The sequence below is a fragment of the Dendrobates tinctorius genome, unplaced genomic scaffold (assembly GCF_039654945.1).
Source record: "Dendrobates tinctorius isolate UK_male_01 unplaced genomic scaffold, ASM3965494v1 ptg000157l, whole genome shotgun sequence".
Classification (NCBI taxonomy): Eukaryota; Metazoa; Chordata; class Amphibia; order Anura; family Dendrobatidae; genus Dendrobates; species Dendrobates tinctorius.
In genome coordinates, this window is record NW_027361824.1 from 11,473,333 (window position 1) to 11,490,796 (window position 17,464).

The 17,464-nt window shown below is 52.8% G+C and overlaps 1 protein-coding gene across 1 annotated transcript in view; it reads right to left on the minus strand.

The window, feature by feature from the left end:
- RELT (RELT TNF receptor) overlaps positions 1-16,922 on the minus strand; it is a 40,191-nt gene extending 23,269 nt beyond the window's left edge. Inside the window, exons 1-2 of the mRNA XM_073548572.1 lie at positions 16,784-16,922; positions 2,407-2,495 (exon numbers count right to left, since the gene is read on the minus strand). Coding sequence (XP_073404673.1) covers positions 2,407-2,448 — 42 coding nt within the window. The 5' untranslated portion in view covers positions 2,449-2,495; positions 16,784-16,922. The remainder of the gene's footprint in view (positions 1-2,406; positions 2,496-16,783) is intronic.
- Positions 16,923-17,464: the final 542 nt, after the last annotated feature.

Sequence of the window (17,464 nt, forward strand, 5' to 3'; positions counted from 1 at the left end):
CAATCGCATACAAGATTTCTCTCGCGCATCACCCCTACTCTGGAACTCTCTACCACAACATATCAGACTCTCACCTACCATCGAAACCTTCAAAAAGAGCCTGAAGACCCACCTCTTCCGACAAGCCTATAACCTGCAGTAACCACCGATCGACCAAACTGCTGCACGACCAGCTCTACCCTCGCCTACTGTATTACCACCCATCCCTTGAAGATTGTGAGCCCTCGCGGGCAGGGTCCTCTCTCCTCCTGTACCAGTTATGACTTGTATTGTTTAAGATTATTGTACTTGTTTCTATGTATACCCCCTCACATGTAAAGCGCCATGGAATAAATGGCGCTATAACAATAAATAATAATAATAATAATAATAATAATACTGCCCCTATGTGCAGGTATATATATAGTAATGTTCCGTGTTGGTGGGTTCAGGATTATCGTGCCCTATAGACGTCCTGTGTATGTGAAGCTATTTCGGGAGCGTCTTGCGTCCCGGATTCCTCGGAGCGTCTTCTAGATTTGTGAAAGTCATAAGGAGACACAGAGCGCAGGAGGGTGAGGGACACAGCAGCGCCGTCTGTTTAGTATCGTGGTAACGCAGACACCATCTGTTCTCACCACAATGAGCCCCCTGCATTACACGACCTCGGGGTCTTTCATGAGATGAAACACTTCGTATATCACATTCTGCAGATTTGGCTTTTGTCCACAGATGTGTCTAATAATGGGATTATTGCCCCAAAACACAAGAAAACAATAAAAGGTGTTGCCACCCTACACCACCTACTGCAACCTGACCAGTCGCTGTAAGTAGCACCGCTCTTTGAATGTGCAACCGCAACTCAGATTTCAGTGATATTTAGGTCACTGTCCCTTTAAGACGTCCAGAGACGATTTCAGTTTCTCATTACGAGTATATTATATATTATCTGTGAAGGTGCTGAACACGGAGAAGCTATAAAGCTGGGAGACAATCAATATGGCCATAAAGAAGTGGTCACCCAGCTTTCCCAGGATGCTGCACAGATCTACCAGTCAGGAGAAGCGGTGAATAATGGAGTCAGTGCAGCAAATGTGAAGTCACGGTGACCTCCCTGCAAAGACAGCGACGCGCGTCCCGTGAGTCAGCTGGATGTCGGACGGAAATCAAAGCTGTCGATGCCGCAGAGGTTCCTCAATCACGATGACGATCCACAGTCCCCGCAGCGGTGCACGGCGCAGCCTCAAGGGTAGCACTGTCTCCTTCACGCTGGGCGTCTCGTTGGAGGAGGCGGCAGCGGAGACCGAGCAATTTCCCAGCAGCAGCGTCATCATGACAATGCAGCACATTCAGCATCGATCTCCCTCGTCATCCACAGAGAAGCATCCCTACTGGGTCCTCTACTGGATTAATAGGACAGTATCCTGCACACAGCTTATATACATGGGGGTCCGCGCAAAGCCCATGTATTATAGAAGCTGTGTGTGTGGGGGGGGGGGGGGGGAGGGGGTCAAAGGGGATAAGAATAACATCACTTCTGCTCATTATACGACCTGCATCGTTCATCAGTTTACTGCACTGCAGAGCTATTTTTCTAATTTTCAGTTGTCTCTGAGCTGGTGGGTATAGTCAAGGGGCTCTAATGTCTCCCATACACAGTCATAAGGGATTCCTACTCTACTGTGTAGGTGAAACATGTTCAGAAGCAGCAGCATGGAAGACGTAACCACTGGAGTATTAAGTAGTGTAGTTGTGAATCCTGCTCTGAGAGAGATTAACACTTACTAGAAAGCTGATGAATTTGAACCCCTTTTCCTTTCTCCGTAGATTTCAATGGGCAGCTGTATTTTGATCCCTCTGTGAGGATACAGTTTATCTTGTAGATTTTAGCTGTTTTTTTCCCCTCCCCCAGGAGGCAGAGGGAATAAGAAGTGGCTCATAAGTGAAGAAATAAACTTCTCTTTAGATAAATTGCAAAGTTTTTAATAATTATGTGACACTATTGATTTTTGCAAAACATTCTACCATCCAGCGCTGGTAAAGCAACAAGACGAAATGGAGGCAAACAGGCACGTGAACCCAGAATACGGGGGGGCTATATATGTCAAAGCATCCGACCTAAGTGGTCATACGCGCAGATCATCAACAGGTCTCTTAGTGAAGAGCAACATCATTATCAATCATTAGTAAGACCCCGTTATTACAGTGTTGACACTACACACTTGCAGGGCGTGAGCAATTTCGCAATGGAGCAGACAAAGGAGTGAACACATCCATAACAGATTCTTCTATTTACTAAACAGTCAGTCTCAGAACTCCTAAACCTGTGACCTTCAGACGGCCCTGACTTCACACACAAGTGTGGAGTATGGAGAAGAGATGAGACTGCTGCAGCCAAGAAGGGGTTAACGATGAGCAATAACTTACCGTGAACAAGCAGGAGACCAGGACTCCATGGTGGTTCCTCATTTTTTTTTTTTATTTTGCTGTAAGGTGGTCTCTTCACTGGAGAAAGTCTGTGAGAGGAGGATAACAAGTGACTTTTTTGATTCCTTCATTTAATCTATTTTTTATGTTAATCAGCAGCACAAAGGAAATCATTCAACAGTACTGAGCAGTGTAACAGTGAATCCAGCTCAAGGGAGAGGTAAGAGAAAGAAGTGTAACTTGACATCTCACTGAACTGGCAGTCCATCTAGTGAGTAAGATGGAGTTAACTTTTCAGAGTGGATGGTGAATTCAGGTTACAGGAGGTGGGAGAAAAGGAAGTGGCTCATAAGTGGAGAAAGAAGCATTTTTCACTAGAAAGATATTACAAAGTTTCTTATAACGCTAAATAAAATAAAAAATGAAAAAAAAGAAAACGCAAAACCACCTTTTATATCTTCATAAAACTGGACTGAATGTTACTTCTGTACACACACACACAAATATTTATCATAAAAACCAGGAGCACATTCACTTTAACCTCAGATAGGAGGTGGAGGGTGGTCGTCATCCTCCATCCATCGACGCCTGTGTCTGTCCACCCAAGCCATACTCTGCACCTGTCCACCGACGCCATCCCCTGCTGCCTGCCCACCGGCACCATCCCCTGCTGCCTGCCCACCGACGCCATCCCCTGCTGCCTGCCCACCGACGCCATCCCCTGCTGCCTGCCTGCCCACCGGCACCATCCCCCTGCTGCCTGCCTGCCCACCGGCACCATCCCCCTGCTGCCTGCCTGCCCACCGGCACCATCCCCCTGCTGCCTGCCCACCGGCACCATCCCCCTGCTGCCTGCCCACCGGCACCATCCCCCTGCTGCCTGCCCACCGGCACCATCCCCCTGCTGCCTGCCCACCGGCACCATCCCCCTGCTGCCTGCCCACCGGCACCATCCCCCTGCTGCCTGCCCACCGGCACCATCCCCCTGCTGCCTGCCCACCGGCACCATCCCCCTGCTGCCTGCCCACCGGCACCATCCCCCTGCTGCCTGCCCACCGGCACCATCCCCCTGCTGCCTGCCCACCGGCACCATCCCCCTGCTGCCTGCCCACCGGCACCATCCCCCTGCTGCCTGCCCACCGGCACCATCCCCCTGCTGCCTGCCCACCGGCACCATCCCCCTGCTGCCTGCCCACCGGCACCATCCCCCTGCTGCCTGCCCACCGGCACCATCCCCCTGCTGCCTGCCCACCGGCACCATCCCCCTGCTGCCTGCCCACCGGCACCATCCCCCTGCTGCCTGCCCACCGGCACCATCCCCCTGCTGCCTGCCCACCGGCACCATCCCCCTGCTGCCTGCCCACCGGCACCATCCCCTGCTGCCTGCCCACCGGCACCATCCCCTGCTGCCTGCCCACCGGCACCATCCCCTGCTGCCTGCCCACCGGCACCATCCTCTGTGCTTTATTCCCATCAGAGCAATGTTCCTATAATAAGCTCCGGGGTTATTTATAGGCCCCCCGCCGCCTCATCACCTGGAGAAAAACTAGTCTGGGCAGCGCCATCACCTGAGCGGCTGCAGCACCTGCTGACTCAGGAGCAGCGCAGCGGCACGACCGAAAAGATTATTCCCAAGGACAGAACACTGGAATTGTACAAACTTGTCAGAGCCAGGAAGCAGGATGTGACCGCAGAGCGGAAAAGTAGAGAAGTCACCTCGTTATATCCCGATCCTGGGAAAGCCGGGATGTGCAGTGCCAAAATATGAACTGCCCTACGGAGGGTGCACAGAATAGGGAGCGCAGCTCTGGAGCATAATTCCTATATACCGGCCATATTATAAGTGAGGTCATAACAATAAGCTTCAGTTACACAGAGGTTTTGGCCGAGAACGGTCTCGGAAATCCCGTCCCGGTGACATCACCCGGCACGCAGGAGATTCCCATAAAAATGCCCAAATAACGTCCGGGTTCCTGTTGACTAAGGAAATGTCAGGAGGAAGAGCCGGACTGTGAGGCCTGAATGGGTTATTACAAGATATCCTGATGAGCGTCACAGCTGCCTCACCCCTACCCAACAATGCTGTTCATACAGAGCCTCCTAGTGCTGTTCATACAGAGCTCGACAGTGCTGTTCATACAGAGCCTCCCAGTGCACAAGCTGAATGCGAGAACTATAGTAAAGACTGACACCTATATACATTATAATGAGGGGAAGTCTTACTCTGTAACAGCATGGAGCCGTAGGCAGGATCCGGACCACGCTGGGGGTCACCACATGACATTTTAGGATTTTGGAAGTCGTCAGATTAAAAAAAAAAAAAAAAATGCAGAATTTAGAAGCGATATTATAACATCCAGACAAGGCTAGAACTTGGATGTACGCCAAGGGCTGGGCTGCATACAGCACCAGAAGATTCCTGTCCTCAAGAAAGGAGGAAGGCGGAGGCCTTTAATAAATCTCTGGAGACCACCCAACTTTCCCTGGACCTCGAAAGATAAACCTGCCTGAACCCGAGGTTCTATGTACATCCTCCGCTCATGACTAAGGAGTGCAGCAGAAATAATTGCAGCCATATTGGTCATCACCCAGCTTTCCCAGAAACAGACAACAATGAAGGGCTGATGGGGGGGGGGGGGGGGGGGGGGAGGTAATGTCCACAGTACAACCGACATTGCCCACCAACGGAGCTATTGACATCCATCAGGAGCCTGGAAAAGCTGGATGTTCCAGATCTCCTGGAAGATTTAATTGTGAAACAGATGAACAAGAAGGAAACATGATGATCACAGCCGTCACACGGGCGATGATGACTGATCCGGTGCCACGCCACCACTTCCATCGCCTCGGGACACGCACCCGTCCTACCTGCTGCTTTCGTTATACCGGTTAAACTGTTGCTAAAATAACGAGGAAGAGACTAAAGGACGAAGGAAATAAAAATCCCCAATTCTGTGACACACCGTGGGTCGCGAGGTCCATCGTGCCTCGATGAGCTCACCATGACTCTGCGGAGACGGCCTCATGGTGGAGGACACACGAGCTCCTCTCTGCATTATGTAGGAAGCTGCAGCTGACGGCACAAGGACGGCCATTGTCAGCGCACAATGCAGGGAATGAATAATACAGAAAGACGGCTCTATATAGAATGGGGGCCGCACCGAGCCAGGCAACTAAAGGGTTCATACGTCCATAACATCCCAGCACCAGGCTCTGATATAACGGGACAATTCCAATAATCCGATATATTCTGCATCATAAGACAAAGCCGTCCCTGATGTCTATGGTGCATTTCCGACAATGAGCAGGACAAGAACGTCACGATATCAGAGGGACAGAAGGCGGGGAAGGGAAGGCGGCAAAGGGTCAGAGGGGACCGAAGGCGGCAAAGGGTTACAAGGACTGATGCGCGCCCCTATTCCTTTAATTACGTCCTGGTTAAATGTGATCTATTATTACTATATGCATATCGTCGTCTAGTACTGTGTATGTTATATTATATGTGACAAGTGTATACATGTATAGTATTTTAGCTGCTGCTGCACAATGTATATTGTTTTACTATAGGGAAAGTGCAGTGCTTAGTTCAGCCACTAGATGGGGCACAGATCATTGGACTGTACATAGTATAGAAGGAAATCAGCATAGGAGTTCCACATAGTAAATAGTTAATGTAGGAGGGGTCTGCTGTGTGGTAGGCCAGAAACATTTCCTGAATCTAGAGAGAAGGGCCAGGGGTGCCCAGATAGTCCAGAGGGGCTTAATGCCCTGGACAGCACAGCAAACCCGCAACGTTTAAGAGAAGAGCCCAGCCATCCAGAGCAAGTGGGGCAGAAGTGGATTCAGCAGTGAAGGAACAGAGACTGAAGGAAGGCCAGGACAGTACAGGGACGCAGGTGGCTCCATAATGTGGCAACTAATCGCATGGGCTGATGCCCTCAGATCCAGGGCTAAACGGCTGAGGGATCCCCCAAGCGCAGCAAGTTTGGACAGGGAGGATGCTGCGTTACTGTGTGAGACGGTACGACCCCGTAATGTACTGAAAGCCGTAGGAAAAGCTGCAGGAGAAGTCACGACAGTACAGAAGGGCAGGTTGCTCACCATGTGGCTGCTGACTTAGTGGGCTGATGCCCTTATTTCTGGGGCGAAACAGATGAGGGAAAGCCTAACCGTAGAAAAGCTGGACAGGGAGGATGCTGAGGAACCTTATGATACAGTCCGACCCGGGTATGTGCTGTATGACAAGGAAAGGAGTACAGGGAATGTGGAAGAAATGTGCATTGTGGAACCTGCTGTAAATGCGGTGATGAAAATGGATGCACTGCGTAAGGAAACCAGTAAAGTTGTTCATTTAGAAGTGGAAATGGACTGTGTCTCAATTTGTGCTGAATCGTCTAGAGGGAGCCTTCAGCCACGCAGAGGAGACCCTGACGGTGCAGAAAATGGAGCCAGAGGTATGCAGAGTAATGGACACTTTTCATGTGATGGGAGGACAGGGCACAAATACCCCGGTGTCCTCGGCCACAACTACGGCCCTGGCCAACCCTCACAGCAGTGTAGAGGAGCAGCCGCCAGATGTGACACTGCACAGTGTGAATGCGGCTCTGAAGGTTTAGTTCCTGACCATGTTGCCACAAGCTGCCCGGCTACTCTGGCATCTGCACTTCCACCAGACAAGATGATTGCAAGAAAAACAGTTCTAGATATTTCCCGAGCGTCGTGTGCAGCGATGAGCGGACACCGTGTGCACCCCGGGGCGGCTCTGCCAGCAATATTAGTAATCACGCTGCCGCTTATCTACTTCACGCAGATGTGCAGCCTATAACACATGGTCGTGGTCGCTTTTCTGGGGCCCACAGCGAGACGTGCACCGAAAGATATTATAATCAATTGATCTAAAACTCACTGTAGCAATGGACACAGTTCATACTGGGATAACTGTTTGGCAGCTGGGGGCAGCGCGAGCAGCCATGGGGCCCTGAGAGCAGCCATGGGGCCCTGAGAGCAGCCATGGGGCCCTGAGAGCAGCCATGGGGTGGTCTGGCCCCATCTGGGGTGATCGATGTGATTCACATCCTTGGGACAGGAGACACCCAGGTCATCCATTGTACTCCGTCATGTAGCTGCTCCTCCTCCTACTCACATGAACAATGCAGAGAACCGGAGCTTCTACATTATTACAAGTGGAGGATCAGTAGGACGGCTGCCTGTTGACAGACATGCATAAAGAAAAAAAAAAAAAAAGTTTTAAAGGGGTTGTCTTGCCATATGCTATTGTTGACCTGTCCAAAGGCCATCAATATCAGATTTGAGGGGGTCAAACTCGCAGCACAGCTCCAATTAGCTGGTGGCGTTCAACGTGTAGCAACCGCTGCAAATAGCGTTTAGATCCAGAGCAAATGGTGAGGGAGCGACCCTGACCGATCTGATACCGTCTGCGTATCCCTGGGATATGGCACCATTATGTCATTCCCGGACAACCCCTTTAAATTGCCCACACGGAAGAAAACCACAGGATTTAGCGGGACCAGAAAACTATGTAACAAGTATGGCCAATTAAAGGTTCCGGCATGTTGGATTTCAACATGGCTGACCTTTTCTGGGGGACCTGACAGCATGAATGTGTATGGGTGTCTAGAAAAGGGCACAAGTTGGTTCTCTAATAAGTGACTAAAAACCCACCCCAACTCTTCTCCCCCCCCCTCCCAATTAAATGCCCAAATACTGGGGAACCTACTCTGTGGGTATACCCCCACACGGATCTGTGGAAAGGCGGAAACCTCCCAACATCTGTTAGGAGAACAAGAAAGACCGGCCGGCGGCGAGGACCAGGCAGAGACGCGACCACATCATTGTCAGTCAACAGCGGGGATCGTGGGCCCTGCAGCTCCACAGATGAACACAACAATGAGGCCAATGTCACACGAGTGGGAAGATGACGTTTCTGGGGAAGCCCTTGTGTGCAGCTTCCGGAGATCACAGTGAGGTCACATCTATTAATACTGAAAGCGACAAAAGAAAACAGAAGACGGAAACCAGAAAATATCTGATCTTTGGAAACAGCAGCGCACAATGCGGCAGAAAAAAAACGCGGCAATAAGTTAGATATGCAACATGTGAGCGCCCCCACAACCCCGAGAGCGGGGCTCCTCAGCCGTGTCCCAAATAGGGCGAAGATGCGCATGATCGACTTCCGCTCCAGCCATTGCTTATAGGAGTTGCGGATAAAGCGGAGCGCTGTGCTCGACCATTTCCAAGTAGACCTATGAATGCAGCAGAGGTCAGGCTGGAGCACCATTAAAGACTGCACTGTAGGGCCCCACCTTCAGGGCAGATGGGGGTCCCAGTGGTCCACAAGTTACCACACAGACAGGGAATCAACTGAAAACCTTTGACCTGTTGATTTAAAGCTTGCTTTGCGTGAGCGGCCCAAACCTCCGACCCAGCGATTTGTGGACTGTCCAGAACGGCCGGCCCTCCGCCTCCAGCTCAATGTAGAGAGTCCCGTCTCCAGCCTGTCTGCCGGGGCTGTGTATTCAGGACATTACCTGGAGAGAAGATCAAGGATACACCGCCCAGCCCCCTCCTCACCAGGTGCAGCACAGGTGACCTTACTACAGGATTTGTCCCCTTTCAGAAATACTTTGGGCTACACGCTGTGGCCGGCTCTCCATTACTGCCCCGGTCTCTGGCTGCAGCCAGTGAACTCAACAGCTCTACACAAGCGGAGCCACTGAGCTTTGTGATTGGCTGCAGCGGTGTCTATATGATATCAGTGCTGCAGAAAAAACAGAGATCGGGTAGTAGCAGAGAGCCGTTGCTCAACGGGATGACAAGTAGTTTTTTTTTTTCTTCGAACTACCGCAGCCTAAAGTTTTCTGAAAGGGGACAACCCCTTAATTCCATACAGAAGCTCGTGCAGCTTCACAAGAGTGGCATAAACCGTGGGAGAGGAGAGCTCGCTCATGTCCTCTCCAAATCGCACCTCACCACTTGTGCACTTGATCCCATCCTATCTCCTACCCAAATCTCACCACCAGGCTTATCCTGGCACAAGCCCATCTTTTCAACTGATCGCTAACCTCTGGAACCTTTACTTCTGCTTTCAAACATACCACGATCACAGCTATCCTGAAGGAACCCTCCCTCGACCTCTGTGTCCAGCCATTTCCCCATGTTGCTGCTCCCGTTCACCTCCAAACTCCTCAAACAGCACGACCACACTGAACTTTCCTCCCGTTTTGCATCCAACTCGCTCTTCGACAACCCACAATCCGGCTTCCGTCCCCACCACTCCACGAAAACTGCCCTGACCAAAATTACTAACGACTTAGTGCTGAAGCCAGAAGACAATTCTCTATACTTCTTGACTTGTCCTCTGCCTGCGATACAGTTGACCACTGCCTCATAGTACAGATCCTCTCTTCCTCAAAGACCTCACCCTCTCCTTGATCTCCTCATACCTCACATTTAGCATCTCCCACCCTCTTTGTCCCCCAAGGCTCTGTTCTGGGACCCCGACTCTTCTCCATCTATACCATTAGCCTGGGACAACTAATAAAGTCCCATGGCTTCCAGTACCACCTTTACGCTGATGACACTCAGATCTTCCTTTCTGGCCCAGATGTCACCTCTCTGCTGTCCAGAATCCCGGAGAGTCTATCAGCCATATCCTCCTTCTCTAACTTCCTAAAACTCAACGTAGACAAAAAAGAACTCCTCGTCTTTCCTCCATCTCATCTACCGCCATTAATGATACCACACTCTCTGCAGTCCCGGGAGTCTGCTGTCTCAGAGTAACTCTTGACTCTGCCCTGTCCTTCATACTGCACATCCAAGCTCTTTCCACCATCTGACCTTTCCTCAATCCTGAAGCTACTAAAAGGTTAATGCCCTCATCATCTCCCACAATATCCTCCTCTGTGGCCTCCATGCCAACACTCTCACATCTCTCCAGTTCAGCCTTAACTCCGCCGGACTAGCTCATCTCTCTCCTCGCTACTCCTCCACTGGCTCACAACTCCCCAACATATCCATCCAGTTCAAACTACTAACACTGACCTACAAGGCCATTCATATGTCTCCAAACTAATCTCCCGATACCTTCCCTCACGTAATCTCCGGTCCTCCCAAGACCTCCTACTCTCCTCCACACTTACATGTTCCTCACCCAACCACCTCTAAGACTTTCCCCAAATATCCCCCATCCTCTTCACTCCTCTCATACCCCAAGATCAGACAATAGAGCTGGTGGAGGCGTTGGTCTGCTCCTATCACCAAAATGTACCTTTCAGGTTATCCCTCAAGTACCCTCACTTGTCTTCCCTTCTTTTGAGGTCCATGCCGTCAGACTCTACACCCCCTTCTCCATGCGAGTGGCGGTGGTGTATCGTCCTCCCGGCCCCTCCCATCAGTTCCTGGATCATTTTGCCACTTGGCTTCCACATTTTCTCTCCTGTGACATCCCTACCCTCATCATGGGTGATTTCAACATCCCCATTGCTCTTCCCCTCTCCCCATCTGCTACTCACCTTTTATCTCTAACCTCCTCATTTGGCCTTTCGCAGCTTACTAATTCTCCAACGCATGAAGACGGAAACTCCCTCGACTTGGTCTTCTCTCGGCTTTGTGCAGTGGATGATTTTGCAAACTCCCCTCTCCCGCTCTCTGAACACAATCTTCTTTCATTCTCTATCAAGAACTGCCAGGCTGCTCAGGTCACCCCCACTGTCCAGACTTATAGAAACATACAGGCCATTAACACCCAGAAACTTATGAAGAACTTGCAGTCATCATTGGCCCCTATCTCCTCCCTCTCATGTCCTGATTCTGCATTGAAGCATTACAATGAAACACTTCAAAGTGCCCTGGATGAATTTGCACCCCCTATAAATAGAACACCACAACGCAGACGGCGACAACCCTGGCACACGGTGCAAACACGTTTCCTGCTGCGGTGCTCCAGGTGCGCCGAACGTCTGTGGAGAAAATCCAATCTACCCGAAGATTTCATCCATTTTAAGTTTATGCTTAGAACATACAACACTGCCCTTCACCTCCCCAAACAAACCTATTTCAACACCCTCATCACCTCACTGTCCAATAACCCGAAACGTCTCTTTGACACTTTTCATTCTCTACTCAATCCAAGAGTGCAGGCCCCAACCACGGAGCTCCGAGCTGATGATCTGGCCAATTACTTCAAAGAAAAAATTGACCAGATCCGACAGGAAATTATCTCCCAATCACCTCATACCATGCACTGTCCTCCCTCCCCCACTGCATCTAGCTCACTCTCTGATTTTGAACCAGTCACAGAAGAAGAAGTAAGCAGGCTCCTTGCATCTTCTCGCCCAACTACTTGCACCAGTGACCCATTTCCGTCACATCTCCTCCAGTCCCTTTCCCCTGCTGTCACCCCTCACCTAACTAAAATATTTAACCTCTCTCTCTCTCTTCTGGTATTTTTCCCTTCTCATTTAAGCATGCCATCATACATCCACTACTTAAAAAACCATCCCTCGACCAAAACTGTGCCACTCACTATAGACCTGTTTCTAATCTTCCCTTCATCTCTAAACTCCTGGAACGCCTGGTCCACTCCCGTCTTATCCGCTATCTCTCAGAAAACTCTGTTCTCGACCCTCTCCAATCCGGTTTCCGCTCTTTACACTCCACTGAAACTGCCCTCACTAAAGTCTCTAATGATCTGTTAACAGCTAAATCAAATGGTCATTACTCCATGCTAATTCTCTTGGATCTCTCTGCAGCATTCGACACTGTGGATCATCAGCTCCTCCTCACTATGCTCCGTTCCATTGGCCTCAAGGACACCGTTCTCTCCTGGTTCTCCTCCTATCTCTCCGACCGCTCCTTTACTGTATCTTTTGCCGGTTCCTCCTCCTCTCATCTTCCCCTTACTGTTGGGGTCCCCCAAGGATCGGTTCTAGGCCCCCTCCTTCTCCTTGTACACTGCCCCTATTGGTCAGACAATCAGTAGATTTGGTTTCCAGTACCATCTCTATGCTGATGACACCCAATTATACGCTTCTTCTCCTGACATCACGCCAGCCTTTCTAGAAAACACCGGCGATTGTCTAAACGCTGTGTCTAATATCATGTCCTCACTATATCTGAAACTGAACCTGTCAAAGACTGAACTCCTGGTGTTTCCTCCCTCTACTAATGTACCTATACCCGACATTGCCATTTCTGTGTGTGGTTCCACTATTACTCCCCAGCAACAGGCCCGCTGTCTTGGGGTCATACTTGATTCCGAGCTTTCCTTTGCCCCCCACATTCGATCACTGGCTCGCTCTTGTCATCTGCACCGCAAAAACATTTCTAGAATTCGACCTTTTCTTACCTTTGACTCTGCAAAAACCCTTACTGTTTCTCTTATTCATTCTCGTCTCGACTATTGTAACTCTCTTCTAATCGGTCTCCCTCTTACCAAACTCTCCCCCCTCCAATCTGTCTTGAATGCTGCAGCCAGGATCATATTCCTCACCAATCGTTACACCGATGCCTCTACCTTGTGCCAGTCATTACACTGGCTACCAATCCACTCCAGAATTCAGTATAAACTTATTACCCTCACCCACAAAGCCCTCCATGGCTCAGCACCACCCTACATCTCCTCCCTTGTTTCAGTATACCACCCTACCCGCGCCCTCCGTTCTGCTGATGACCTGAGGTTAGTATCCTCAATAGTCAGAACCTCCCACTCCCGTCTCCAAGACTTTACACGTGCCGCACCAATTCTTTGGAATGCACTTCCCAAGTCAATACGATTAGTCCCCAATCCCCACAATTTTAAGCGTGTCCTGAAAACACATTTATTCAGACTGGCCTATCGCCTCAACACATTAACCTAAACTATCCCTGTGTGGCAGAGCCAAAAGTTTTACCATAACCAGGTTCCCCACATCATGTTCCCACATGCTTTATGCATCCATTAGCCCTCTGTGTCTGTACTGTCACACACTTAACATTATGGCTGGTCCATACAATCAGGGCAACTGTTACCACCCACCTTTCGTGTCTCCCTCTTTCCTCATAGACTGTAAGCTTGTGAGCAGGGCCCTCACTCCTCTTGGTATTTGTTATAATCTACTGTATGTGATTATTGTTATGCTGTAATGTCTATTGTCTGTACAAATCCCCTCTGAAATGTAAAGTGCTGCGGAATATGTCGGCGCTATAAAAATAAAATTTATTATTATCCTCTGGAATTCTGTGTCGCAACATGTCCGATTATCCGTCACCTCCACCCCGCCACCAGAGCGGCCTCCTGTCCACCACCAGAGCGGCCTCCTGCCCACCACCCCCTGCCCACCACCAGAGCGGCCTCGTGACCACCACCCCCAACCCACCACCAGAGCGGCCTCGTGACCACCACCCCCAACCCACCACCAGAGCGGCCTCGTGACCACCACCCCCAACCCACCACCAGAGCGGCCTCGTGACCACCACCCCCAACCCACCACCAGAGCGGCCTCGTGACCACCACCCCCAACCCACCACCAGAGCGGCCTCGTGACCACCACCCCCAACCCACCACCAGAGCGGCCTCGTGACCACCACCCCCAACCCACCACCAGAGCGGCCTCGTGACCACCACCCCCAACCCACCACCAGAGCGGCCTCGTGACCACCACCCCCAACCCACCACCAGAGCGGCCTCGTGACCACAACCCCCAACCCACCACCAGAGCGGCCTCGTGACCACAACCCCCAACCCACCACCAGAGCGGCCTCGTGACCACAACCCCCAACCCACCACCAGAGCGGCCTCGTGACCACAACCCCCAACCCACCACCAGAGCGGCCTCGTGACCACAACCCCCAACCCACCACCAGAGCGGCCTCGTGACCACAACCCCAAAACCCACCACCAGAGCGGCCTCGTGACCACAACCCCCAACCCACCACCAGAGCGGCCTCCTGACCACAACCCCCAACCCACCACCAGAGCGGCCTCGTGACCACAACCCCCAACCCACCACCAGAGCGGCCTCGTGACCACAACCCCCAACCCACCACAAGAGCGGCCTCCTGTCCACCACCAGAGCGGCCTCCTGCCCGCCACCCCCAACCCACCACCAGAGCGGCCTCGTGACCACAACTCCCAACCCACCACCAGAGTGGCCTCCTGTCCCCTTCCCAACCCACTGTCCCCTTCCCCTTTATCTGGTAGACTGTAAGCCCCCAGGGGCAGGGTCCTCTCCCCTCTGTACTAGTCTGTCATTGTAGCTTGTTGTCCGTACTCTATATTTGTGCTTTTTATGTAACCCCTTCACATGAAGAATCAATGGTGTTCAAAAAATTGATTTAATAAGCCGTATGGGGGTGGCGGGGGGCTTCTTACTGAATCCAATTACAGGATCAATCTGATTCGCTGTCATAATTGGAAGAGGGGAAAAAAAAAAAAAAAAAAAAAATACTGTCTTGAAAAGAAAATCCATGTAACGCGTCATCCTCTGCAGCACAGCGGCCTGCGGGGGAACCGAGCCGGCACCCTGCACCCCCAGGTTATTAATGGTCAGTAAGATCTGCCAGCAGGGGCAGTGCCCAGCAGGGGGGTGCACAGCAGGGGGGTGCCCGGCGGTGTCAGTGACCTGCATTATTAGGAGATTCCCTCTCCGTCATAGAGAGGAATAAGTGATCACATAAAGCAAAGTGGAGAAACTATCCGTCTACACACAAAACAAAGGGGGAAAAAAAATAAATATTTCATTAGCGGTGCCCAGGAGACCCCACCGGGGACCCCGAACCCCCACAACATGAGCGGATCCCATCTCAGGTTACAGAGGGGGTGAGCACCAGAAGTCCCAGCATCCAACCTACAGGAGGGGGACACTGTGTCGGAGCTGGAGGTATATACTGTATATCAGCTGCTGGATACAATGTGACAGAAGTGACGGCGTCCAGTCCGCACAGCAGCCACATCAGCGTCCACACCGCAGAGCGCGGAGAGCGGAGCCTGCAGGATCCGGACATCACATCATCACCTACAGATAGAACTGGGCCGGGATACAGCGAGTGCTGCAATGTCAGAAGGACATCCTCACCCAGCAGCACACAGGCCTGCAGAGCAGCGCTCCCCCACAGCGCCCGTCACTCCCCAGCTCTGCAGATCACTAAGCAGCAAATGACCCTCAAACTTCACACTCCTTCAGCAATTTACAAAATCCCTCTTCTGCAGACTCTCCTTTTACCCTGCAGAGCAGCGCTCTCACTCCTCTCCGGTCCCCCCTGCCTGCAGAGCGGCGCTCTCACCCCTCTCCGGTCCAATATTTGCAGAGCGGCGCTCTCACCCCTCTCCGGTCCAATATTTGCAGAGCGGCGCTCTCACCCCTCTCCGGTCCAATATTTGCAGAGCGGCGCTCTCACCCCTCTCCGGTCCCTCCCTCAGCACAGAGCGGCGCTCTCACCCCTCTCCGGTCCCCCCCTCAGCACAGAGCGGCGCTCTCACCCCTCTCCGGTCCCCCCCCTCAGCACAGAGCGGCGCTCTCACCCCTCTCCGGTCCCCCCCTCAGCGCAGAGCGGCGCTCTCACCCCTCTCCGGTCCCCCCCGCCTGCAGAGCGGCGCTCTCACCCCTCTCCGGTCCCCCCCTCAGCACAGAGCGGCGCTCTCACCCCTCTCCGGTCCCCCCCTCAGCACAGAGCGGCGCTCTCACCCCTCTCCGGTCCCCCCCTCAGCACAGAGCGGCGCTCTCACCCCTCTCCGGTCCCCCCCTCAGCACAGAGCGGCGCTCTCACCCCTCTCCGGTCCCCCCCTCAGCACAGAGCGGCGCTCTCACCCCTCTCCGGTCCCCCCTGCCTGCAGAGCGGCGCTCTCACCCCTCTCCGGTCCCCCCCCGCCTGCAGAGCGGCGCTCTCACCCCTCTCCGGTCCCCCCCGCCTGCAGAGCGGCGCTCTCACCCCTCTCCGGTCCCCCCCTCAGCACAGAGCGGCGCTCTCACCCCTCTCCGGTCCCCCCCTCAGCACAGAGCGGCGCTCTCACCCCTCTCCGGTCCCCCCCTCAGCACAGAGCGGCGCTCTCACCCCTCTCCGGTCCCCCCCTCAGCACAGAGCGGCGCTCTCACCCCTCTCCGGTCCCCCCCTCAGCACAGAGCGGCGCTCTCACCCCTCTCCGGTCCCCCCCTCAGCACAGAGCGGCGCTCTCACCCCTCTCCGGTCCCCCCCTCAGCACAGAGCGGCGCTCTCACCCCTCTCCGGTCCCCCCCTCAGCACAGAGCGGCGCTCTCACCCCTCTCCGGTCCCCCCTGCCTGCAGAGCGGCGCTCTCACCCCTCTCCGGTCCCCCCTGCCTGCAGAGCGGCGCTCTCACCCCTCTCCGGTCCCGCTCTGTGTAACTTCCAGCCAGATCTCACCTTAAGAGCTGGGAAAGGTTCAAAAGTCGGTGTGATGGAGTCCCCGTTGTCAGATGTAGGAATCACACACCAGGAGAGGAGCCGCCGGCACCGTACACACCAGGTGAGGAGCCGCTCCGAGCCGCCGGCACCGTACACACCAGGTGAGGAGCCGCTCCGAGCCGCCGGCACCGTACACACCAGGTGAGGAGCCGCTCCGAGCCGCCGGCACCGTACACACCAGGTGAGGAGCCGCTCCGAGCCGCCGGCACCGTACACACCAGGTGAGGAGCCGGTCTGACGCTTTCGGTCCTCAGCAGCTTATTACCCGTCCCGAAACTCAGCGTGACGTCACTGCCCTCTCCTCCCCTCCTCTTCTCAGCACGCAGCGCCGAGGACACCTGGCGGCCATATGTGGCGATGACACTGCGGCTCTTGGGGAATGGATCCTATAGTCACCTCTCCTCCTTATGTCCCATTTTATTCTTTTCTTTAGAACTTTTTTTCTCTTTGGCTTCACTTTATTATTCTCAGATTTATAGAATAAAATGTTTTTAAAAAATCAAATGAATGGATCAGAGACTCCTAACGCAGCATCTCCCCCTCCACTTACAGTAGAACTGCAACCCTTTCCACCAGTGGAGAAACTGGAGTCTGATGGGCCCCACTGCAGGATTTAACTGGGCTACTCCCCCAATATAT